Here is an 18611-nt window from a genome sequence, read left to right as displayed (position 1 = left end):
TTCATGCCTCATCATGCCTCATTATGCCCTCTTATGCCCCTTCATGTTGCCTTGTGCCTCATCATGCCTCATCATGCCCCCTTATGCCCCTTCATGTTTCCTCGTGCCTCATCATGCCCCCTTATGCCCCTTCATGCCTCATCATGCCTCCTCATGCCTCATTATGCCCTCTTATGCCCCTTCATGTTGTCTCGTGCCTCTTCATGCCTCCTCATGCCTCATTATGCCCTCTTATGCCCCTTCATGTTGCCTCGTGCTTCATCATGCCTCATCATGCCCCCTTATGCCCCTTCATGCCTCATCATGCCCCCATATGCCCCTTTTGTTTCCTCATGCCTCATCATGCCCCCTTATGCCCCTTCATGCCTCCTCATGCCTCATCATGCCTCCTCATGCCTCATTATGCCCCCTTATGCCCCTTCATGTTTCCTCGAGCCTTGTCATGCCTCATCATGCCCCCTTATGCCCCTTCATGCCTCCCCATGGGGAGGGGCATAACGAGAACTGATTATAAATAATTTATAATCCATTCGAAGCCAGTGCGTAGAGCCTACTGTACGAATGGTGAGAGTTCCTGGGAAATATGATGAAACTTTTTCACATTTTTAAATCATGTTCTTGAGCCAGTATGTGCTAAAATAAATTTTTACAGGGTTAATGAAAAGTCACTCAGGCCCCACCCCCTCTGTAGCCAGAATATCACACCTAAAACTTCAGAGTGGCGGGAAAGTGGTCAGTATGTCCTCTAGCAGTCTAAGCCTATAGCAGCATAACTACAGAGATAACTCTGGATAACCTAGCCTTTTAGATGGAGGCGTGTTGGAGGCAGGGCAAGGGAGAGCCGTCTTTACCGACTGTACACTCCACCTCCCTCTACTCCCCCACTTGTCCAGATCAAGGCTAACATCAGATTTTAACCATAGGCCCTATCAAATAAAAATGTTTTAAGCCTAGTCTTAAAAGTAGACAAGGTGTCTGCCTCACGGACTAAAGCTGGGAGCTGGCTCCACAAGAGAGGAGCCTGATGGCTAAAAGATCTGCCTCCCATCCTATTTTTAGATAATCTGGGAACCACCAGTAAACCTGCAGTCTGAGAGCAAAGTGCTCAGTTAGGAACGTATGGAACAATCAGGTCACTGATGTATGATGGAGCTTGATTATTAAGAGCTTTATATGTGAGAAGGAGGATCTTAAAATCTATTCTGAATTTAACAGGCAGCCAAAGTAGGGAAGCTAAGACAGGAGAGATATGATGGGAAATATGATGAAACTTTTTCACATTTTTAAATCATGTTCTTGAGCCAGTATGTGCTAAAATAAATTTTTACAGGGTTAATGAAAAGTCACTCAGACCCCACCCCCTCTGTAGCCAGAATATCACACCTAAAACTTCAGAGTGGCGGGAAAGTGGTCAGTATGTCCTCTAGCAGTCTCTTCTTAATTCTCATCAGAACTTTAGCTGCAGCATTTTGGACAAGCTGAAGACTTTTAACTACATTCTGTGGACTTCATGAGAGTAATGAATTACAGTAATCCAGTCTTGATGTAATAAATGCATTAACTAGTTTTTCAGCATCACTCCTGGAAAGGATGCTTCTAATCTTAGCAATATTCCGAAGGTGGAAAAAGGAAATCCTACAAACCTGTTTAACGTGGGATTTGAATGACATTTCCTGGTCAAAGATAACACCAAGGCTCCTTACTTTGTTCTCGGAGATTAATGTAATGCCATTCAGGTCAGGCTATTGGCTAAGCAATTTCCTTTTCTGGATTTCTGGCCCAAAGATGAGAACTTCCGTCTTGTCTTGATTTAAAAGCAAAAAGTTTAGAGTCATCCAATTTTTTATGTCTTCAAGACAAGCTGTAATCTACCCAACCGATTAGGTTCATCAGCATTGATGGATAAATATAACTGAGTATCGTCAGCGTAACAGTGGAAGTTTATTCCATGCTTTCTAATGGTTTTACCAATTTATTACTCAATAATGAAGGCTGGGGTTCAGCTGGGGTTCTACTAAACAGACACTAGAGATGCTAACATCAAGCCCAGATTGCCTAGTCTCCCTTTAAATAATAAACAGTTGATTTCATGTAAGTTTGTAGATTGGTCAACAATTTCACACACATTTTACATCATTTCTGCTGATAAATTAATAAAACAAAAAAAAAATAAATAAATGTGAGGAGCTGTTTGAGAGCTGAAAGAGCCGGTTCATTTTAGTGATCCAAGCCGTAAGAACTGGTTCTCTTAAAAGAGCCGGAGTTCCCATCACTACATTACATGCCTTTCTTAACGCTACACCTCTTCATGTCTCTTAATGTCTCCTAATGTCACCGGGGGCCCCCTCTGGAGCCAGGCCTGGAGGTGGGGCACATTGGCGAGCACCTGGTCCTGACTGTGATTTGTGCTCATGCACCAAACTACAGTTCAGACTACCCACACTTTTTGGAGTCCTTGGAGGGAGTGCTGGAGAGTGCTCCTTCCGATGACTCCCTCGTTCTGCTGGAGGACTTTAGTGGTAACGTGGGCAACGACGGGGGACATTGAGTCAAAATGTCCATGCCTCCATCGCTGAGATGGCTGACCGGAGTTGTGGCCGCAGGGTCATCGGTGCCTGTCGTGGCGGCAACCCCCGAATCCACTGGTGGACACTGGTGGTTAGGGATGCTGTCAAGCTGAAGAAAGTGTCCTATCAGGTCTTTTTGGCCTGTGGGACTCAAGAGACAGTTGAAGGAGGGAATGCTCCATCTCCTATAGGAATGTCCGCCTCGAGCTGTTCGTGGGTCATAGTGGTTTGATTCAGGGATGGATCAAAAGATGGAGGCATCTTCATTAATGACGATGTTGTTCTGGTCTGCTGTGGTGAAGACCATCTACACGTCTGGAGTTGGATTATGACAAAAAGAAAAGAAGATCCATCTGGGGTCAACCTGATCAACAAGGGGAGGAGCTTTGTTCATGGGCTGGTAGAACTGTTGCTCCTCTTCATCAGACAGAGTTAGCTGGGGGGTGCTGATGGTAGATGTCTGCTCCTATTGTGACCTCCAACAGTCATGGATGCTAGGTGGATGGGAAAAGGAAATATTTAGTTGATGGGTGGCTCAGAAAACCTGAAACTAATCGTAAGGATGGCTTCCCCTCAGGCCCCTGGGATGAACTTCTACTGCCACCCCACTGGTTTATAGAGTATTAGTCTCATTAGTGAAACTAACTCGCGTTTATTCAAGCCTTCCTAACAACCCTCTGCTGCCGTCGCCAGAGCTCTTCTGGTCAGCAAACCTGAAGCCGGTAGAACCAAGGACAACCAGAGCCTCCGTTACTTTGGTAAGAAGCCCACGCTCTGTGACAGATGAGCATCAGTGCTCCTGGCTCCGTGACCTCCAGGCTCCCATAGCAGCTCTTTTGTTTACTGTGTGTGACGGATGGATCCCGTAGATGGTGTGTAAGGATTTGGTGTCGACGTGTGTCTAAAATGAAGGTTGCTGAATCAAGATGAACTGATAAAGAACGAGAGACCCGTCTCAGTTCTACTGTTTCCCGTATTTGACTTGTCTCGTTCCACCACTCTACTCCGTTCATGTGGTGAAAACAGCAGTCGGTATGTCAGTTATGGTTGTAGTCATGGCAACCTGATGGATGTTTGATCATCTGTTGTGTGTACACACACTTTGATAGATTCAGTTTGAAGTGTCAGCAACCCTGCTGCAACGCTTCTCTCAGACTTGTCGTCTTTATTGGACTTTGAACCTGTTTTTGTAGCTGTCTGCGTCTTTTAGCCCCAGTGAAGTTTTATCCTGATAAATATGCACAGGGCCAGGGTCAGGGTGCATTAGCTTCGTCACGGTGGCAGTGGTGCAGGCCCAGAATCCTTACAGTTACGTTCTATTTCCAGGGTGCAGCTCGGACTGCCAGCGCTGCACAGCAGACCTTCAGACGGGGATCGGCAGCGTGTGTCTGCGGTGCAAAGCTCCGAGGACATGGCTGCTGGGGGATCACTGTGTCAGTCAGTGTCCTAGCGGTCGTTACAGCTGGCATGGAGCCTGCATCAGTAAGTTAAGCTTTTATGTCTCTAAACTGGACTCAGAAAGCAGGAAATGTGTTTGGTTGATGACGATGTTGTTGTAAAGCCTGGTCCATCTTCATCATGAGGCTGGGCCTGTGAGGATTGTGCAGGTCATGTGATCATCAGTCAGCTGTTTATTCAGCATCATTTCTGGGGAGGAGCAATGCATCCAGAGCTGTTCAACTGGTTTTACTGGTGGGTCCCAGGGGTGGGGTTGGGACCCGCTGTGGCTCATTAAACACCGCTGAGGGTCCTCAGGTAAAGCGAAGAAAACTGTTTCTGCACTTGTTTAATTTAGAAGCAAATAATAACCTTAAAGGTTCAAACTATTCATTTACATCGTGTTTTGTTTGTTTAACTTTTAAAGTCCAACTGGTTAATATGTGTATCTGGGGTTGAGGCACACTAGAAAGAGCTATATCCAGAAAACGGGTCAGAAGCCACTGGCGTTAGTGCTGAAACACTGCAGGAGGAGAATTTATCACGACAGATGTACAATCGTGTGATTAAAGGTTATTCTTCATCCTCAGCCCCTCTTCTTTATCATCCTTATCATTAGAGAATAACTGTCATCTCCTACTGATCATCCCCTCCCTTCTGATGGCCCTTAATCTCATTAGTTGTGTCATCTTCCTCACCCGAGCCTCCATCGTAGCTGTGGAGGATCCAGTGGTTCAGCAGGTGAACAGGAGAAGAGCTGCTGCTGTGTTTCCTTCAGATTAAAATGCAAATGTGGAGCGGAGGCTTCAGGGGAACCATGGGGGGGGGGGGGGCTCATTTAACCTGCTGCAGGAGGCTGAGCACACACACACACACACACACACACTGACCCTGGGCGTCCTGTATCTACCACCAGGGCAGGAACAGGATAATAAAACCCTCTGGTTCTAAAAGGGTTCTGGTTCTATGATCCTAACTGTCTCATGTCAAATCTCCTTGTTTATGTCTTGTTCCATCCCTGCTGGCTTAACGCTCCCTTGTTATTTTCCCCAGAATGCCATCCTTCATGTGAGTCCTGCAGGGGGGCGGGGCCTCTGTCTTGTACTTCCTGCCCCACCAACAACTTTCTGCTGGACTCTGGTCTTTGTTCCCCCAAATGTCCCATTGGTTACTTTGACAACGGCCTGCGGTCCTGCCAGGGTAAGTCAGAGGACCAGAGGGTCCCGGCTGAGTGGACATGTTGATCAGAACACTCTTAAGGTTTTATTATTGAGGTCAAAGGTCAGAGTGGACTCTGGGTAGGTAGTGACGGATGTTAATGAGAATATCTGAAACCTGATCAAAAGTTGTCTGACATTTCCACGTCACGTTACAAAGTTGGTAGGACCCAAAATGCAGTAACCCAGGATGACACGAGGCAGGAGTTGAATACATATTAAAAATGAATCCTTTATTTTAGGAGTAACTAAAAACAAAGGTAATCCAAAAGGCTGGGAGCCAAAAGTCCAAAAATCCACATAGAGATCTGGTGATCTAAAAATACAAGAGGCACGAGAAGACTTGACAGAATTACAACAATGGACCGACACCAAACAGAGACAAGACAGGGCTTAAATACACAGGGAGAACAATTAAGGAAACAGGAAGCAGGTGTGTGGAGTGAAGGCTGGAGGGAAGGCAGGTGACAATAATTATCTAAATGGGGAAACAGAACCAAAGGAGGACAGATAAACCTAAAACTATAAACACAAAACCAAACTAAAAGACTGCAGGAAGTACTCACACACACACACACCATCACACACAAATGCACTCACACAAACATACACTGAACTGGGGAATGGACACGCACACATACACACAAACTCCGAACTGGGACAGGACACGCACACACGCACACACGCACACACACACACACACACACACACACACACACACACACACACACACACACACACACACACACACACACACACACACACACACACACACACACACACACACAACGCAGAGAGCAGGGGAATGAATGACACAGGACCTGGGAGGAAATGATTTTAAAGGGCTACAACATAAGACACATAACTGAGACGCAGACAAACACATGAGGGCTCTATGAGACACAAAAGGGAATCAAGAGGGGGATGGAGAAACATCAGGAGACACATGAAGGAAGACGCAGACGCAGACCATGACACCACAGCTCTCCTTCAAAGTCTCTTCATACACGTCTGAAAACATCATCTACCACAGCAAAGGTAGAAAGTCCCTCCTGGAGAAGATCAGACAGTTTCTGAGCAGATCTAGATCCTGTTTTGGACAAACACGGTTTGGAAAAGCTGACTTTAGTTCTGACCAGGTTGTTATGAACGCTGTTTTAGCACTGGGCCATATCTCCATGACTCAGCAGCATTTATATCCATGCACGCAGATGACCAGCGAGTTTCTGGAGTCGCTGCTACTAGCAGCTGCAGCTCCACCTCCAAGTGGTCCTTACATGTATTCTCACACGTCCGCTCGATCAGAAAAGTTATTTTCTGGACGAATAAAACCCCCCAGGGCTCTAAGCTTTTCATTTGGCTTTGTGGCTTTTAATTATCTGGGTATGGATAGTTTCAGTGAGCCTTTACGCTGTGGCCGCCGGCAGAGCTTTGTTCATCCTGTTCATGTGGAGATGGACAAACCCCTCCCTACAGGTACGGAGAGCTACAGCGGTCAAAATACCTCAGACACTAACTTTAGCTATGAGTGAATACTGAGATTCAGGCCATGTTTGCCTTCATGACTGAAAAGCCTGATTCATGCTTCTGCGTCAGTGCGGAGACACGCAACGCCATTATCCGTCCTTGCGGGCCTGCTGGAGAGCCCCGCAAGGACGGACGGAGTCGAGCTTTCTTTTCTAAACATCCGTCCGTCGAGATGGAGAACGCAAGCTTGTGATTGGTCAGGACGCCGCTGTCGTCTACACCGCCTGCATTGCGCCCTCAAAAACATGAAGAGAGCTGAGAATAACTAGCGGCAGACACGGAGAAGCTTGAAGAATACCTCGCGAAAAAACTCTAAAAACATGAACGTTTGATTCCCCGTGACTGGAGGAGTGAAAAGATGCGCAGCAAGCGTTTTATTTTTGGACGGAAATGACAGGAAACGTGGATTTAGAGGTGGCGAGCGCATGAAGAGGGGGAGGAGAATGAGAGACAAATTTGTCTGTGTTAAGAAGTCTCTTATATACAAAAAACAATATAAACACACTATCTTGGACCGGATTCATGACAGGATACCACAGAACAGTGCTACGCCATCTGCTGTCCTGGCGGGGAATTGCTTTGCAACACTCTCAAGGAGACGGAGAAGTCTGAGAGCAAAACGTCTCCGTCCGTGCATGCGTGTCTCTCCCTGGTGGAACTGACGGAGAAGCATGAATCAGGCTTAATGACCCACATGAGCGTAATCCTGTGGAGGGGTGTAATGACCTGACTCCTAGTCTTTGGACTCAAGTTCACATAAAAACAGTAACAAATGCAGTATAAAGGGTAGCATGTACATTGTTAACAGTTCCAACATCAACTCCTCTTGAAGGGAGCTAACTCATAAATATTTATTTATTTATTTATTTATTTAACCTTTATCCAGATGCATGGACTGAGAACTCATTCTCATTTCCAACGAGCTGGCCGAGAGGCAGCAACAGTCACATAGTTAGCTTTACACCAGAGAGCAACAGGTAAGATAAAACAGTCAGACATAAAGACAAAGGACCGTTCTCATATATAATATGTACAAGCAGTCAGAACAGACTAAAACTGTCTGTAATACTCAGAAGAACATTGATCAGAAACTATTGATCACCATTAATTATTGAAGGTAGATAATGGAAGGCTGGGCCCAGTATGGACCCTTGAGGAACGCCCATAGATAGAGGTAGTGAAGCAGATTGGTAACCCTCTGTTCTCTCTGGCGTACGACCTAAGATATAACTTCCAGACCATGCCACAGATGTCTGAGAAAGTCCTGTATGTTTGAGTGTGCTAAGTAAGATGTTATGGTCTACAGAATCAAAGGCTTTAGCCAAGTCAACAAACACAGCTACACAATATTCCTTATTGTCAATGGCACACATTTTATCACCAGAATTAAGCCTTTTGCTTTGTCCCCCACCGGGCCCAACCCCCATCCGCCGGGCTTATCTCGTTTTCTGTATACCTTCATAGAAATAACCTCTGAAGGATCTTAGACTCCTTATCTGACCTGTCCTGTTTGGCCTAATCTCTGTTTCTCCACACTGAGGTTGTTCATAAGCCTTTGCAGCTGAATCCAGGTGAGGTGTTCATTTTTATTTTAATTACTGTTGTCTGACTTTCAGTTGGAAAGGTCAGAAACAAGAGCCACCGTGCGTTACTCCGGTGAACTTTGACCTTTTTTATTTCCTTATCCTAGAATTCCTTTAGTAAACCAAAACCACAGATGTGAAATGACTTCAGAAGTCCTATTCTAACCCAAATAGAGATGTTATTCCTCCGTACCGTCACCACGACCTTCACACTGATCCTTTTTCTGCAGCCTGTGACAGCCAGTGCCTGACGTGCCACGCGGCTGCCGTCTGCACGACCTGCCGCGACCCCGCCAGGGTGCTGCTGTTCGGAGAGTGTCAGTACGACAGCTGTGCCCATCAGTACTACCTCAACACCACCACCCGCACCTGCAGAGGTACGCCTGCCAGACCTCCCAGGAGAGGGGCTCCTGATTAACAAGGAGGATACTCTACTCTGCATCCATGTTGCATGAAGGGTGGACGGGCAGAATGGGTTATGGAGTCCATCAATCAAGTGATACCATCTGGGGCCAGATATGCTAACGCTAAAGCTAACTGTAGTGTGTTATAACTCTGTATGACATCATCTGCCGCTCAGAGGGTGACAGGTGAGGTGCATGATTAAAAATGTTAATATCCAGAAAAAAACAAACTAAATCAAGGAAAATCCCAAATCAACCAGATTATTAAACTTCTACAAGGTTCCTTTAAAAGAATGAACAGAAAGTCCAAACCTGGAATGTGATGCTTTTATGTGTCAGGTTTGCTCTTCATCAGGGCTCCAGATGTCAGAGATGGGTTTAAGTAATCAAATGTCCTCTCCTGCAATCCCCTTCACCTCTAATCCTGACCTCCTGTAGAGTGCGACTGGAGCTGTAACGCCTGTAAAGGTCCTCAGAGAACCGACTGCCTGCAGTGCATGGAGGGCTACCTGCTGCAGGATGGCGTGTGCACGCAGAGGTGCTCGCCGGGCTCCTACCAGGATGGAGACCGATGCATCAGTGAGTCCAACACAGAAACCTGCAACCACTGGCAGCTGAATAACGGTTCATGTGTTCATTGCCTCCTGTGTGACTGGGTCAATGCATTTGGTCTAGCCAGAAAGCAGCAATGCAGTCCGACAGGAACACATGCGTCTCACCGATTCTTGCAGACTTACACTGGCTGCAGGATGCAAACAGGATCCACTTCAGTCTTGCTTGTAGTGAACAAGGCTTTGAACGGCCCGTCTCCTTCTTCTAGCTGAGCTGCCGACTCCATATGTCCCTTCACGTTGGCCCACCACCTGCTCTTGTGTCCCAAAGGTCCGTTATACATCACGGGGCAGCGAGCCTTCTCTCATGCAGCCCCAAACCTCTGGACCTCTCTCCTCCTCCACGTGCATTTGGCACCGTCGCTAAGCACGTTTAGGTCTGCTCTCAACTCACCTTTTCACTATTGCCTTCCCCAGGGATTCACACGTGCACGACTCCACCATGCTATGCTTCAGTGACCTGCCCCTTCTTCGGCTGGTTTCCTTCTCTGCTCCGTCATAATGCTCCTCCAACTGCACCATCAGCTGTATCTCCTGGTGCCCTTTACGAACCCAATCTCCGTTCCTTTTGCTCGACTGTTAACGTACGATGCAGTAGTCTTCTCTACCTGAGTTTGACCTTTTCTTGGGTCTGTTTTCTGTGATGTCTGAGCCTATCGCTGGTTTATGGTACAAGGCTTGGGTTAGCTGCGTGAGCCGGTCTGTGTCCGTTAAACACGAGATGTTTAGCTGCACATGAACATGTAACTCATATGTTTCTGATGCCCAACGAGTCGTGGAAGCTAAAATAAAGCAAGAACTTAAATAAAATCTGATAAATATCAAACAAAGCGGTGCTGCTCCACATCTTTGTTTACTTCCTGCTAATTCAGGTTTTTCCCCTTTTTAAATACGATCAGTGAAATTAATTTAATTTCCTGGATTAGAGAACCGTCATTTACCTGCCGCTGCAGAACGTCCAGGTTTATGTCTAAAACGTCTGGAGTGTGTGTGTGTTTGCGTGCGTGTGTGTGTATGTGTGTGTGCGTGCGTGTTTGTGTGTGTGTGTGTGTGTGTGTGTGTATGTATGTGTGTGTGTGTGTGTGTGTGTGCGTGTTTGTGTGTGTGCGTGTGTGTGTGTGTGCGTGCGTGTGTTTGGGTGTGTGTGTGTGTATTTATGTGTGCGTGTGTGTGTGTGTGTGTATATCTGTGTGTGTGTGCGTGCATTTGTGTGTGTGTGTGTATGTGGGTGTATGTGCGTGTGTGTGCATGCGTGTGCTTGGGTGTGTGTGTATTTATGTGTGCGTACGTGTGTGTGTGTATATCTGTGTGTGTGTGCGTGCATTTGTGTGTGTGTGTGTGTATGTGGGTGTATGTGCGTGCGTGTGTATGTTTGTGTGTGTGCATGTGTGTGTATGTGGTAATATGTGCGTGTGTGTACGTGCGTGCGTGTGTGTGTTTGTGCGTGTGTGTGTGTGTGTGTGTGTGTGTGTGTGTGTGTGTGTGTGTGTGTGTGTGTGTGTGTGTGTGTGTGTGTGTGTGTGTGTGTGTGTGTGTGCATCATTTCATTAATTTTCAACAACACCGTGATGGCTGGTTCCAGATGAACCCATACACTCATGAGTGAATGTGTCAGGGTGTGGGGTTGTTTTCTGACCCACATGAGACAGAATCGTTCACCGGACAAGGAGAGGAGGTGATGAAGGTCCCACCAAATCCTGAACAGGTGAGTTTAAAGGAGTCCACTGATCTCAGGCTCAGGGGGAGAGAGGTCCAGAGTCTGGGGGCCACAGCAGCAGATGATCTGTCACCTTTGACCTTTAGCCTGGCGCTGCACAACCAGTAGTAATGAAAGCATAATGTTAAACCAAACATCGTTTAACTCTACTTCCTCTGAAGCATTATAAATAGTATGATCCATAGGTCATACAGGACTCAAGGGGGTCGGAGCGAAGCCTTTTCTCAGTTTTTGGTTTAAGGCTCTTCTTCTGTGGTTTCAGGCTGCGACGACCACTGTCTGACATGTCAGGGTCCGGGTCGGTGCCTGGAGTGCCGTCCTCCCTACGCCACTCTGCGGGGACAGTGTGTGCTCCAGTGTGGCAGAAGCTACTTCCTGGACGTCTCCTCAAATGACTGCAAGTGTAAGAACTCTTTTGATTTAGTTTTAGTTTCAATGATTTTTAGGAGGTAAAAGTCAACATCTGCATCATCCATCTTCACTAGCGTGCTCCTCTGACTGCGTGCTGTGTGATGAGGTCGGACGCTGCAAAGCATGTCGTAACCCCACCTACCTGATGGAGGGATACTGCACCCCCGACTGTGGGCGTGGCTTCTACTCTGATCGGAGGACGAGGACGTGTCTGGGTAAAAAAGCTCTAGTTGATGAAAGGCTGCTTCCACTTAACTCTTCCTTTAAGGTTGTCTTGATTTGATTTCTTTATTTCTCACAGTGAAATAAATGATTTGTTTATGAAACTATAGATTTTAACTTTCAGAGTCAAAACTTAGTTTTTTTTTTTTTGGTTCTTTGAGTTAAACTGGTCAAAACTGGGATCAGCTGTCCTAACCAGAGTCTTCACATGATTATTTATTAAGTGGATCTACATCTAATGAAACATCTTCTGTACATTCATTCGGTGCAGTTCTTGGTTCTTTGAAAACACAGAAAGTAGAGTTGCTCTTTAATTTGTTCTGCTAACTTAAGAGCAGGCTTAAGACTCACTTTTTTAGTGAGGATTTACTTTTTTATAATTATGTTTTATATTTTACTATTTCTACAATTATACTGATCACCATTTATCTGTCTTTCTATTACCTCGTTATTTTATTCTTCTACCTATTCTAATACTTTACAGCGTTTCTTCTGTAGGAGCCCTCTGCCTCAGGGCCGGTGGTTGGGGCAGCAGCCTTGGTGTTCTCCAGGTAGTGCCTGTGTGTAGGTGGGGGCCCTCGCCCTCCCTCCTCTGGGCGCCCTGTGTCGGTGCCCTGGCTGCTGCCGTGAATCTGCTACTGTTGGGGCAGATGGCTCCCCCGATGGCATTTCCTTACATACCTGACTCATCTGAGCCCAGCCCAGTGTGTGTGTGTGTGTGTGTGTGTGTGTGTGTGTGTGTGTGTGTGTGTGTGTGTGTGTGTGTGTGTGTGTGTGTGTGTGTGTGTGTGTGTGTGTGTGTGTGTGTAACATTCATTCCAATCAGACCGAATCGGATCAGAACATTCCGATTGACGTGTTTACGTGCAGAATTTTTTATCTGATTGGACGTTCAATTGGATTAATTGTGTCCATGTAAATGTGGCTACTGTTGGTGATGTCACTTCCTTCTCTGTTTATCTGCAGGCAGCAGAGGGCGGTGCCCCTCCTCGTCGATGACACAGTCCCATGTATGATCTAACGGAGATCCCATCATACCCTGTTTTTTCACTGTTGCTATTATGGCATAAAACATACACTGGAGCAACCGCACGCCAACTCAGCACACGAACAGGTGAACATAGAAGAGTGTGAGAGAGAAACAAGCAGAAGAGACGATGGGGTCTACACATTACATCACACACGGGACTGTGCCATCGACGAGGAGACGGTGCGGCCCTCTGCTGCCCGTACCCTAACGGAGATAAACGCGGTCACAGCTCTGAGGATGACTACAGGAAGTAGCTGAAACGTTAGTAGGCAAGGTAAAGAACAACTCCTTCTTTCTGTGTTTCAGAAGAGCCCAGCAACGCAAGTCTACGTGTTATTAGTCAGAGGAGAGAAGATGAAATACATTTCTGCTCTTCACACGCTCCCGACCTCGTTAGCTTGTATAAATCCTGACCTCAGATGCAGCAGCTCCTAACACACACACACACACACACACACACACACACACACACACACACACACACACACACACACACACACACACACGCGCACACACACACACACACACACACACACACACACAGTCCTCCTCATCTCAGACTTTTCCACATAAAGACCAGAAACGACGAGTCTGATTTGAACTCCTGACCCAAGCGTCCATCTTCAAAAGTGGGTTTGAAACCATCACCAGTCCGTGTCTCACACGACCTCAGCGTTAGAGCTCATCAGCATTTGAAGCTGAGCTCATAAATAACCCAAATGACCAGAAGACGTCACGGTTTAGTCCACACGGCTTGTTGCTAGGCAACGGGAAGGTTAACCAAAGCTTTCGGCGGCTACACAAACAGTAAAACTCCCATGATTGGGTCCGGAGAGGATAACTGTTGTTAAATGTTAATGTGGATGGGAAGCTTTGAATTCCTGATGCGTCTTGACTAAATCAGCTCCAGAAGTTACAGGATTCGCTTCTGCGGCGTGGGAATTAACGCCTTCATGATTCTCTTTTTTATTACGCCGTGAAATTTGCAGCTTGTGCAGAAAATGCTGCAGTTGGACTGGGTTTGCTTTTATGGAGATAAAGTTTTTCATTTCCTGAGAGCTGAGAACCCATGGATGAACGTTGGACCAGTTATTGTTGTTGTTGGGTTAAAATATGTGTTATTTCTTGTTTCAGTGATTGAACTTGGTATTTTTCTAAAGAACATCAGTTTGATGAGTACGAGTGCGTTGTTTTGTCTCGGAGGCGAACTTCTGAGCTCTCTCACACACAGAAGCTCGTTTCTGTTGTGGAACGGCTGGTTTTCCGGTTTTATTACTGACTGGGATTCAGGGACTTCTAGTGGCGTAAGCAGCAACCTGCCTCGCCATTTTCCTTTCTCATGCTTTTGTCCCTGCTGGGCCTCTGTAGTGCGTTGTGGGGGAAAATAGCAAAGTTTAGCCTTGAACCACCGAACTTTAAACAATTGCCACTAGACCACAGAGGTTTTGTTGCTGTGTGATGTCACAGACTCTACATCCAACTGTGGTTACGATTATTTCTTAACAACCAGGCTACTGCTGCGTGGGCCCAGGTGGGCTGCATGGTGGCCTCGCAGCCAGAAAGTTGCAGGTTCAAAACCCAGCCGCTGCCTTTCTGCGTGGAGTTGCATGTTCTCCCTGTGCATGCGTGGGTTTCCTCCGGGTATTGTACGTCGCTTTGGATGAAAGCGTCTGCCGCGTAAACACACAAACATCCTGCTGAGGCTTTGAGGTTCCTGTTAGCCGGTCCTCAGGAATACCAGGAAAACCCGTAGTCTGCAGAGCGACGGAGAACTCCTGGCACTCACAGAGCACAGACGCTTCCCTTTTTGCTCCCTTATCTTTTTCCCCAAGGCTCTTTGTCCCGTCTGCCTACAGAGCGCTTCTCTGCATTTCCTCAGGAAATCACTATTTTTCAGAAATGGATTTAATTAAATGGTCATTCAACGCGATTGATAAGATTTTTTTTAATCACCCGAATTGGCTTCACTGGAGGACTTGAATGATCAATACAGACTTTAAGGCAGAGAGGAAAATTATCTCTGCCTGACCCAAACAAAGTCCTGTTATCCAATCTGACGCCATAAGCAGCCTTGGAGTTGCAACAACCCCCACGATGGAAGGAATGCAGAGAGATGCTGTGAAAACCCTACCAACCCCCCCCACCCCCCCCCCACCCCCCCGCCTTCAGATTGTGGTCTCTGCAGCGAGGTCATCAAAATGGAGGCACTCAATGTGCTCTGTGCTTTCCCATGACCTCCCACCCACCTGTGGATTCAGTTGGCCGAGCGCCACACGGGCTGCTCCCGCTGAGGAAACCAGGGTCCCAGCCCCCCCCCCCCCCCTTACCAGGTCTCATGTTGTGAACTGTGACGTTCGTGCTTATATGTTGAGGTGTTTTTTTTTTTGCATAGTAGAAGTGCTGGGTGTAACTCTGCTCGGCCTTTTTTTCCCTCCCCCAATTCTCCTCATGTAATCCCCTCTTCATCTATTATCTAACGGTAGTGCGACTCTTGTTGCGAATGAACACAGTACCAATTCTTCTTTATTGAAACAATTGCCCCTCGGGGATGATTAAAGTTTTTTTTTTATTGAATTTGAATTGAATTGAATTGAATTGAACTCCTGGTATTTTGAAATGGTGGGTTCCCCCGGAGAGCCGTGGCCGTGAAAGCCTTCATGAGATCTAACCCTAACCCTGTGACCTACAGGGGAACAGTTTCTCTCCCTCTGAGGTAAATGCGGCGGTCCTGTGCAGTCATTCTAGTGTTTGCCTGAAGGCTTAACCTAATTCCAGAGCCAAAGGAAACCTTTCCCATCACAACAAAAAGGGAAAAATGAAATTGTGAAGTCTACCGGTCCAAACATGTTGGTGCCTGCTGGCTCCGTTAGAGGGTTAGGATGAGCTGATCTTTTGGAAGTTCAGCCACTTCCGGAGAAATCTGCCTTCCCAGTCCCTCCCTAATGCTCCGGCTGTAATTACATGGGTTAAATGTTTTAATGATGGTAATTAGGATCCAGGTTTCCTTCTTGTTGAGTGATTTATGATGAGCTTCATCAGAACCTGTGCTGTCCCTTTCTGCTGCACTCAGCGCTTCTTCTGATGTATTAATGAGCGCTGGCGGGTCTTTGTTAAAGCTACAGCACCTCTGTAGCAGGAAAACATGAAGAATAAACCTTTATTCTTCTGCAGTGAACACCCACGCTCCGGTCCTCCACATCCATGGCTCCCTGCTGGTTCCTCTGGGTGGTTCTGCCCCGCTGCAGCCCCCCCTGCTTCAGGTGAGGGACCCAGACGGAGCGTCCGAGCGACTCGTCTTCCAGCTCGTCCACGTTCCGAACAACGGACGTCTGTTCCTGTTGACGCCGGACGCAGGAGACGGGGAGGGCTGGCAGGAACTCGGCAGTGGAGACAGCTTCACGTGGGCCGAGCTGAAACTGAGCCGGGTCCACTTCACCCACCTGAACGACAAAAGCAGGTAGAGCTTTAGCCCAGAGATGCTGTTTGTCTTAGTTTACCAACAGAAACTACAACCGATGATGCAAGCTTCCACTTGTTCAGGTACTGAGTCCTGGTTCAGGTCGGGTCAGAGCCTGGGATCTGGTTTGATGCTGTGGGGATCATCAGCGGGGTTTCTACTCCTGTTAGTCTGATTAGTTCTTTCCTGGTTTTTAATCCGCGTCGGTAAACCCACGGAGGGATCGGACATCGATTCAGACGTGTCTGTTTAATCACGCCGGCTTTGCATTTCATCCCACTTCTGTTGACCTGGTTCTGATGGGAAGGCGTGTTTCAGCACCGAGGATCAAAGGGAGTGTGGAGGCTTTCGTTCTTCTGACAGAAATCCAACAAACAGTTGATTCTGATGCAGCTGGGCCCAAACCAGCTCCGATTACAGCTCCGTGTTGCAGCAGGAGTGGTAGATGTTCCTGCAGAGCTGCAGACAAGCGCCTGTCTACTCTGGCCTCTTCTTCACGCCTGAGGCGTGCTCATTATTACACGTGTGTGCTATTAGTAACACTGAACTACAGAAGCTAGAGTTCAGAACATATGAATGTGTGACATGCCGGGCTGCAGAAGGCCCACAAGCTGCTCTAAACCAGGCTTCGTGCATCTGGTCCACTCGGTGGTCTACTGGGAACACCTCCTGAGCTGTTCTCTGGCGCTCCTGTTTCAGGAAGTGGAAACGAGCTGGAGGACAGGTGAGCTTCAGACAACAGGTGTCCACCTGCAGTGTTTTACTTCCTCCCAACCTGCTTGTCTGGTTCCAGCCTCCACCCCAGGGGGTTGTGGGTATTAGGCCTTTGATGATTTTGAGAGGTGTGTGTGTGTGTGTGTTAAACGGCGTGTCGCCTTCAGTCAGAACGGTTTGACCACTCCGGTCTGGCGCTGTTCTCTCGCTAATTCTGTCTCCTCCTCTGTGCAGGGCCGGAGAGTTCTCACTGCGTGTTGCAGACCCCCAGCTGTTCTCTCAACCAGCAAAGGTTCCGGTTCAGGCTGTGTCCATGCAGGTAAACAGTCACTTTCTTCACTTCCGGGTTGATGGAAACTCTAGAGGAGTTCTCCACTTCCCCTCCAAACCACATGGAGCTGGCAGCTGTAGCAAGTTTGGTGAATAGTTTTAGTTTTGGTGGAGGTGGAGCTTTCATCAGTGCCATGAAGACGTCCAGATCACCCTCGTGTTGTCATTCTTCCTGGTTTTTAAACTGGAGGAAGGTGGAGGTGAGGAGTGATGGAGAGGCAGTTAGGATCTTCATCTGCATTAATGATGATGTTGCTGCAGTTCAGCCTTTTGCTCTTAACGCTCACCTCAGCTCCTTCTGAGGGCTCTCCTGGCCTCTCCAGACCCAATAGCCCCTCCGGCGAGCTCCGGCTCTGCATTGTGGTCTCCTTCCAGGAAAATCTCCTGAAGGGAGTGAGGTAGGCGACCTAATCAGCTGACTCCTTTAATAAGAAGGAGCAGCGACTCTACTCCAAGCTCTTCCTGAGTGGTGGTTTAAGCCCCATAGCCTCATTTCTACTTCTCCGACGCACACAATGCCATTATCCATCCTGGTGGGCCTGCTGGAGAGCCCTTGCTAGGACGGACGGAGTCAAACTCTCTTTTCTAAACATATGTCCATCAAGACAGAGAAAGCAAGCCTGTGATTGGTCAGGAAGCCGCTATCATCTACAGCTCCGCCATCATGCCCTCAATAAGAGAAAGATAGCCAAAGATATCTATAGGCAGACGGGGAGCAGCTTGAAGAATCCCTCGCAGAAAAACTACAATATGAACGTTTTATTCCCCCTTGTCTGGAGGAGTGAAAAGATACGTAGCTAGCGTTTTATTTGTGGACGGAAATGACAGAAACATGGGTTTAGAGGTGGCGAGCGCATGAAGAGGTGGAGGAGGATGAGGGACAAATTTATCCGTGTTAAAAAGTCTCTTAAATACAAAAAACACAATATGAACACCCTCTCTTGGACCGGATACATGACAGGTTACCACAGAGCAGCGCTACGCCCTCTGGTGTCCTGGCAGGGAATTGCTGCGCAACACTCCCCGGGAGACGGAGACGTACGAGGACAAAACGTCTCCGTCTGTCCGTCCCTCGTGGAGCTGACAGAGACGTATACATTAGGCTTCACTGCAACAGGGAGGATTAGAGACACGAAGCATTTATCAACGATGTAGCGTGATTAATGATCACACTACAGTTTAATTATGACCAATAAGATGTGATGATTCCATATAAATATGAAATATCAACCTGACTGATCTTTGAATGTTTAACCAGAAGATTCTAGGGTTCTTTGCTTCTTCAGGGACCATAAACACACTTCGTATTAATTCATACAGAGTCAGTATGTAGTTTTAAAATGAATTTAATTATTTTTCCTAAACTAATAATTTATATGACAAT

The 18611-nt window shown here is 47.2% G+C and overlaps 1 protein-coding gene across 3 annotated transcripts in view; it reads left to right on the top strand.

Moving 5' to 3' along the window:
• fras1 (Fraser extracellular matrix complex subunit 1) overlaps window positions 1–18611 on the top strand; it is a 232789-nt gene that overhangs the window by 121208 nt on the left and 92970 nt on the right. For all 3 annotated transcript variants that reach the window (XM_070555614.1, XM_015960219.3, XM_054730402.2), the window contains 8 exons: window positions 3894–4049; window positions 5058–5204; window positions 8562–8708; window positions 9174–9314; window positions 11326–11466; window positions 11549–11689; window positions 15898–16183; window positions 17132–17216. In XM_070555614.1, coding sequence (XP_070411715.1) covers window positions 3894–4049; window positions 5058–5204; window positions 8562–8708; window positions 9174–9314; window positions 11326–11466; window positions 11549–11689; window positions 15898–16183; window positions 17132–17216 — 1244 coding nt within the window. The remainder of the gene's footprint in view (window positions 1–3893; window positions 4050–5057; window positions 5205–8561; window positions 8709–9173; window positions 9315–11325; window positions 11467–11548; window positions 11690–15897; window positions 16184–17131; window positions 17217–18611) is intronic.

Source organism: Nothobranchius furzeri, chromosome 10 (assembly GCF_043380555.1).
Source record: "Nothobranchius furzeri strain GRZ-AD chromosome 10, NfurGRZ-RIMD1, whole genome shotgun sequence".
NCBI lineage: Eukaryota > Metazoa > Chordata > Actinopteri > Cyprinodontiformes > Nothobranchiidae > Nothobranchius > Nothobranchius furzeri.
The sequence above is the reverse complement of the archived record's forward strand: the minus strand, read 5'-3'. Positions and strand labels throughout refer to the sequence as shown.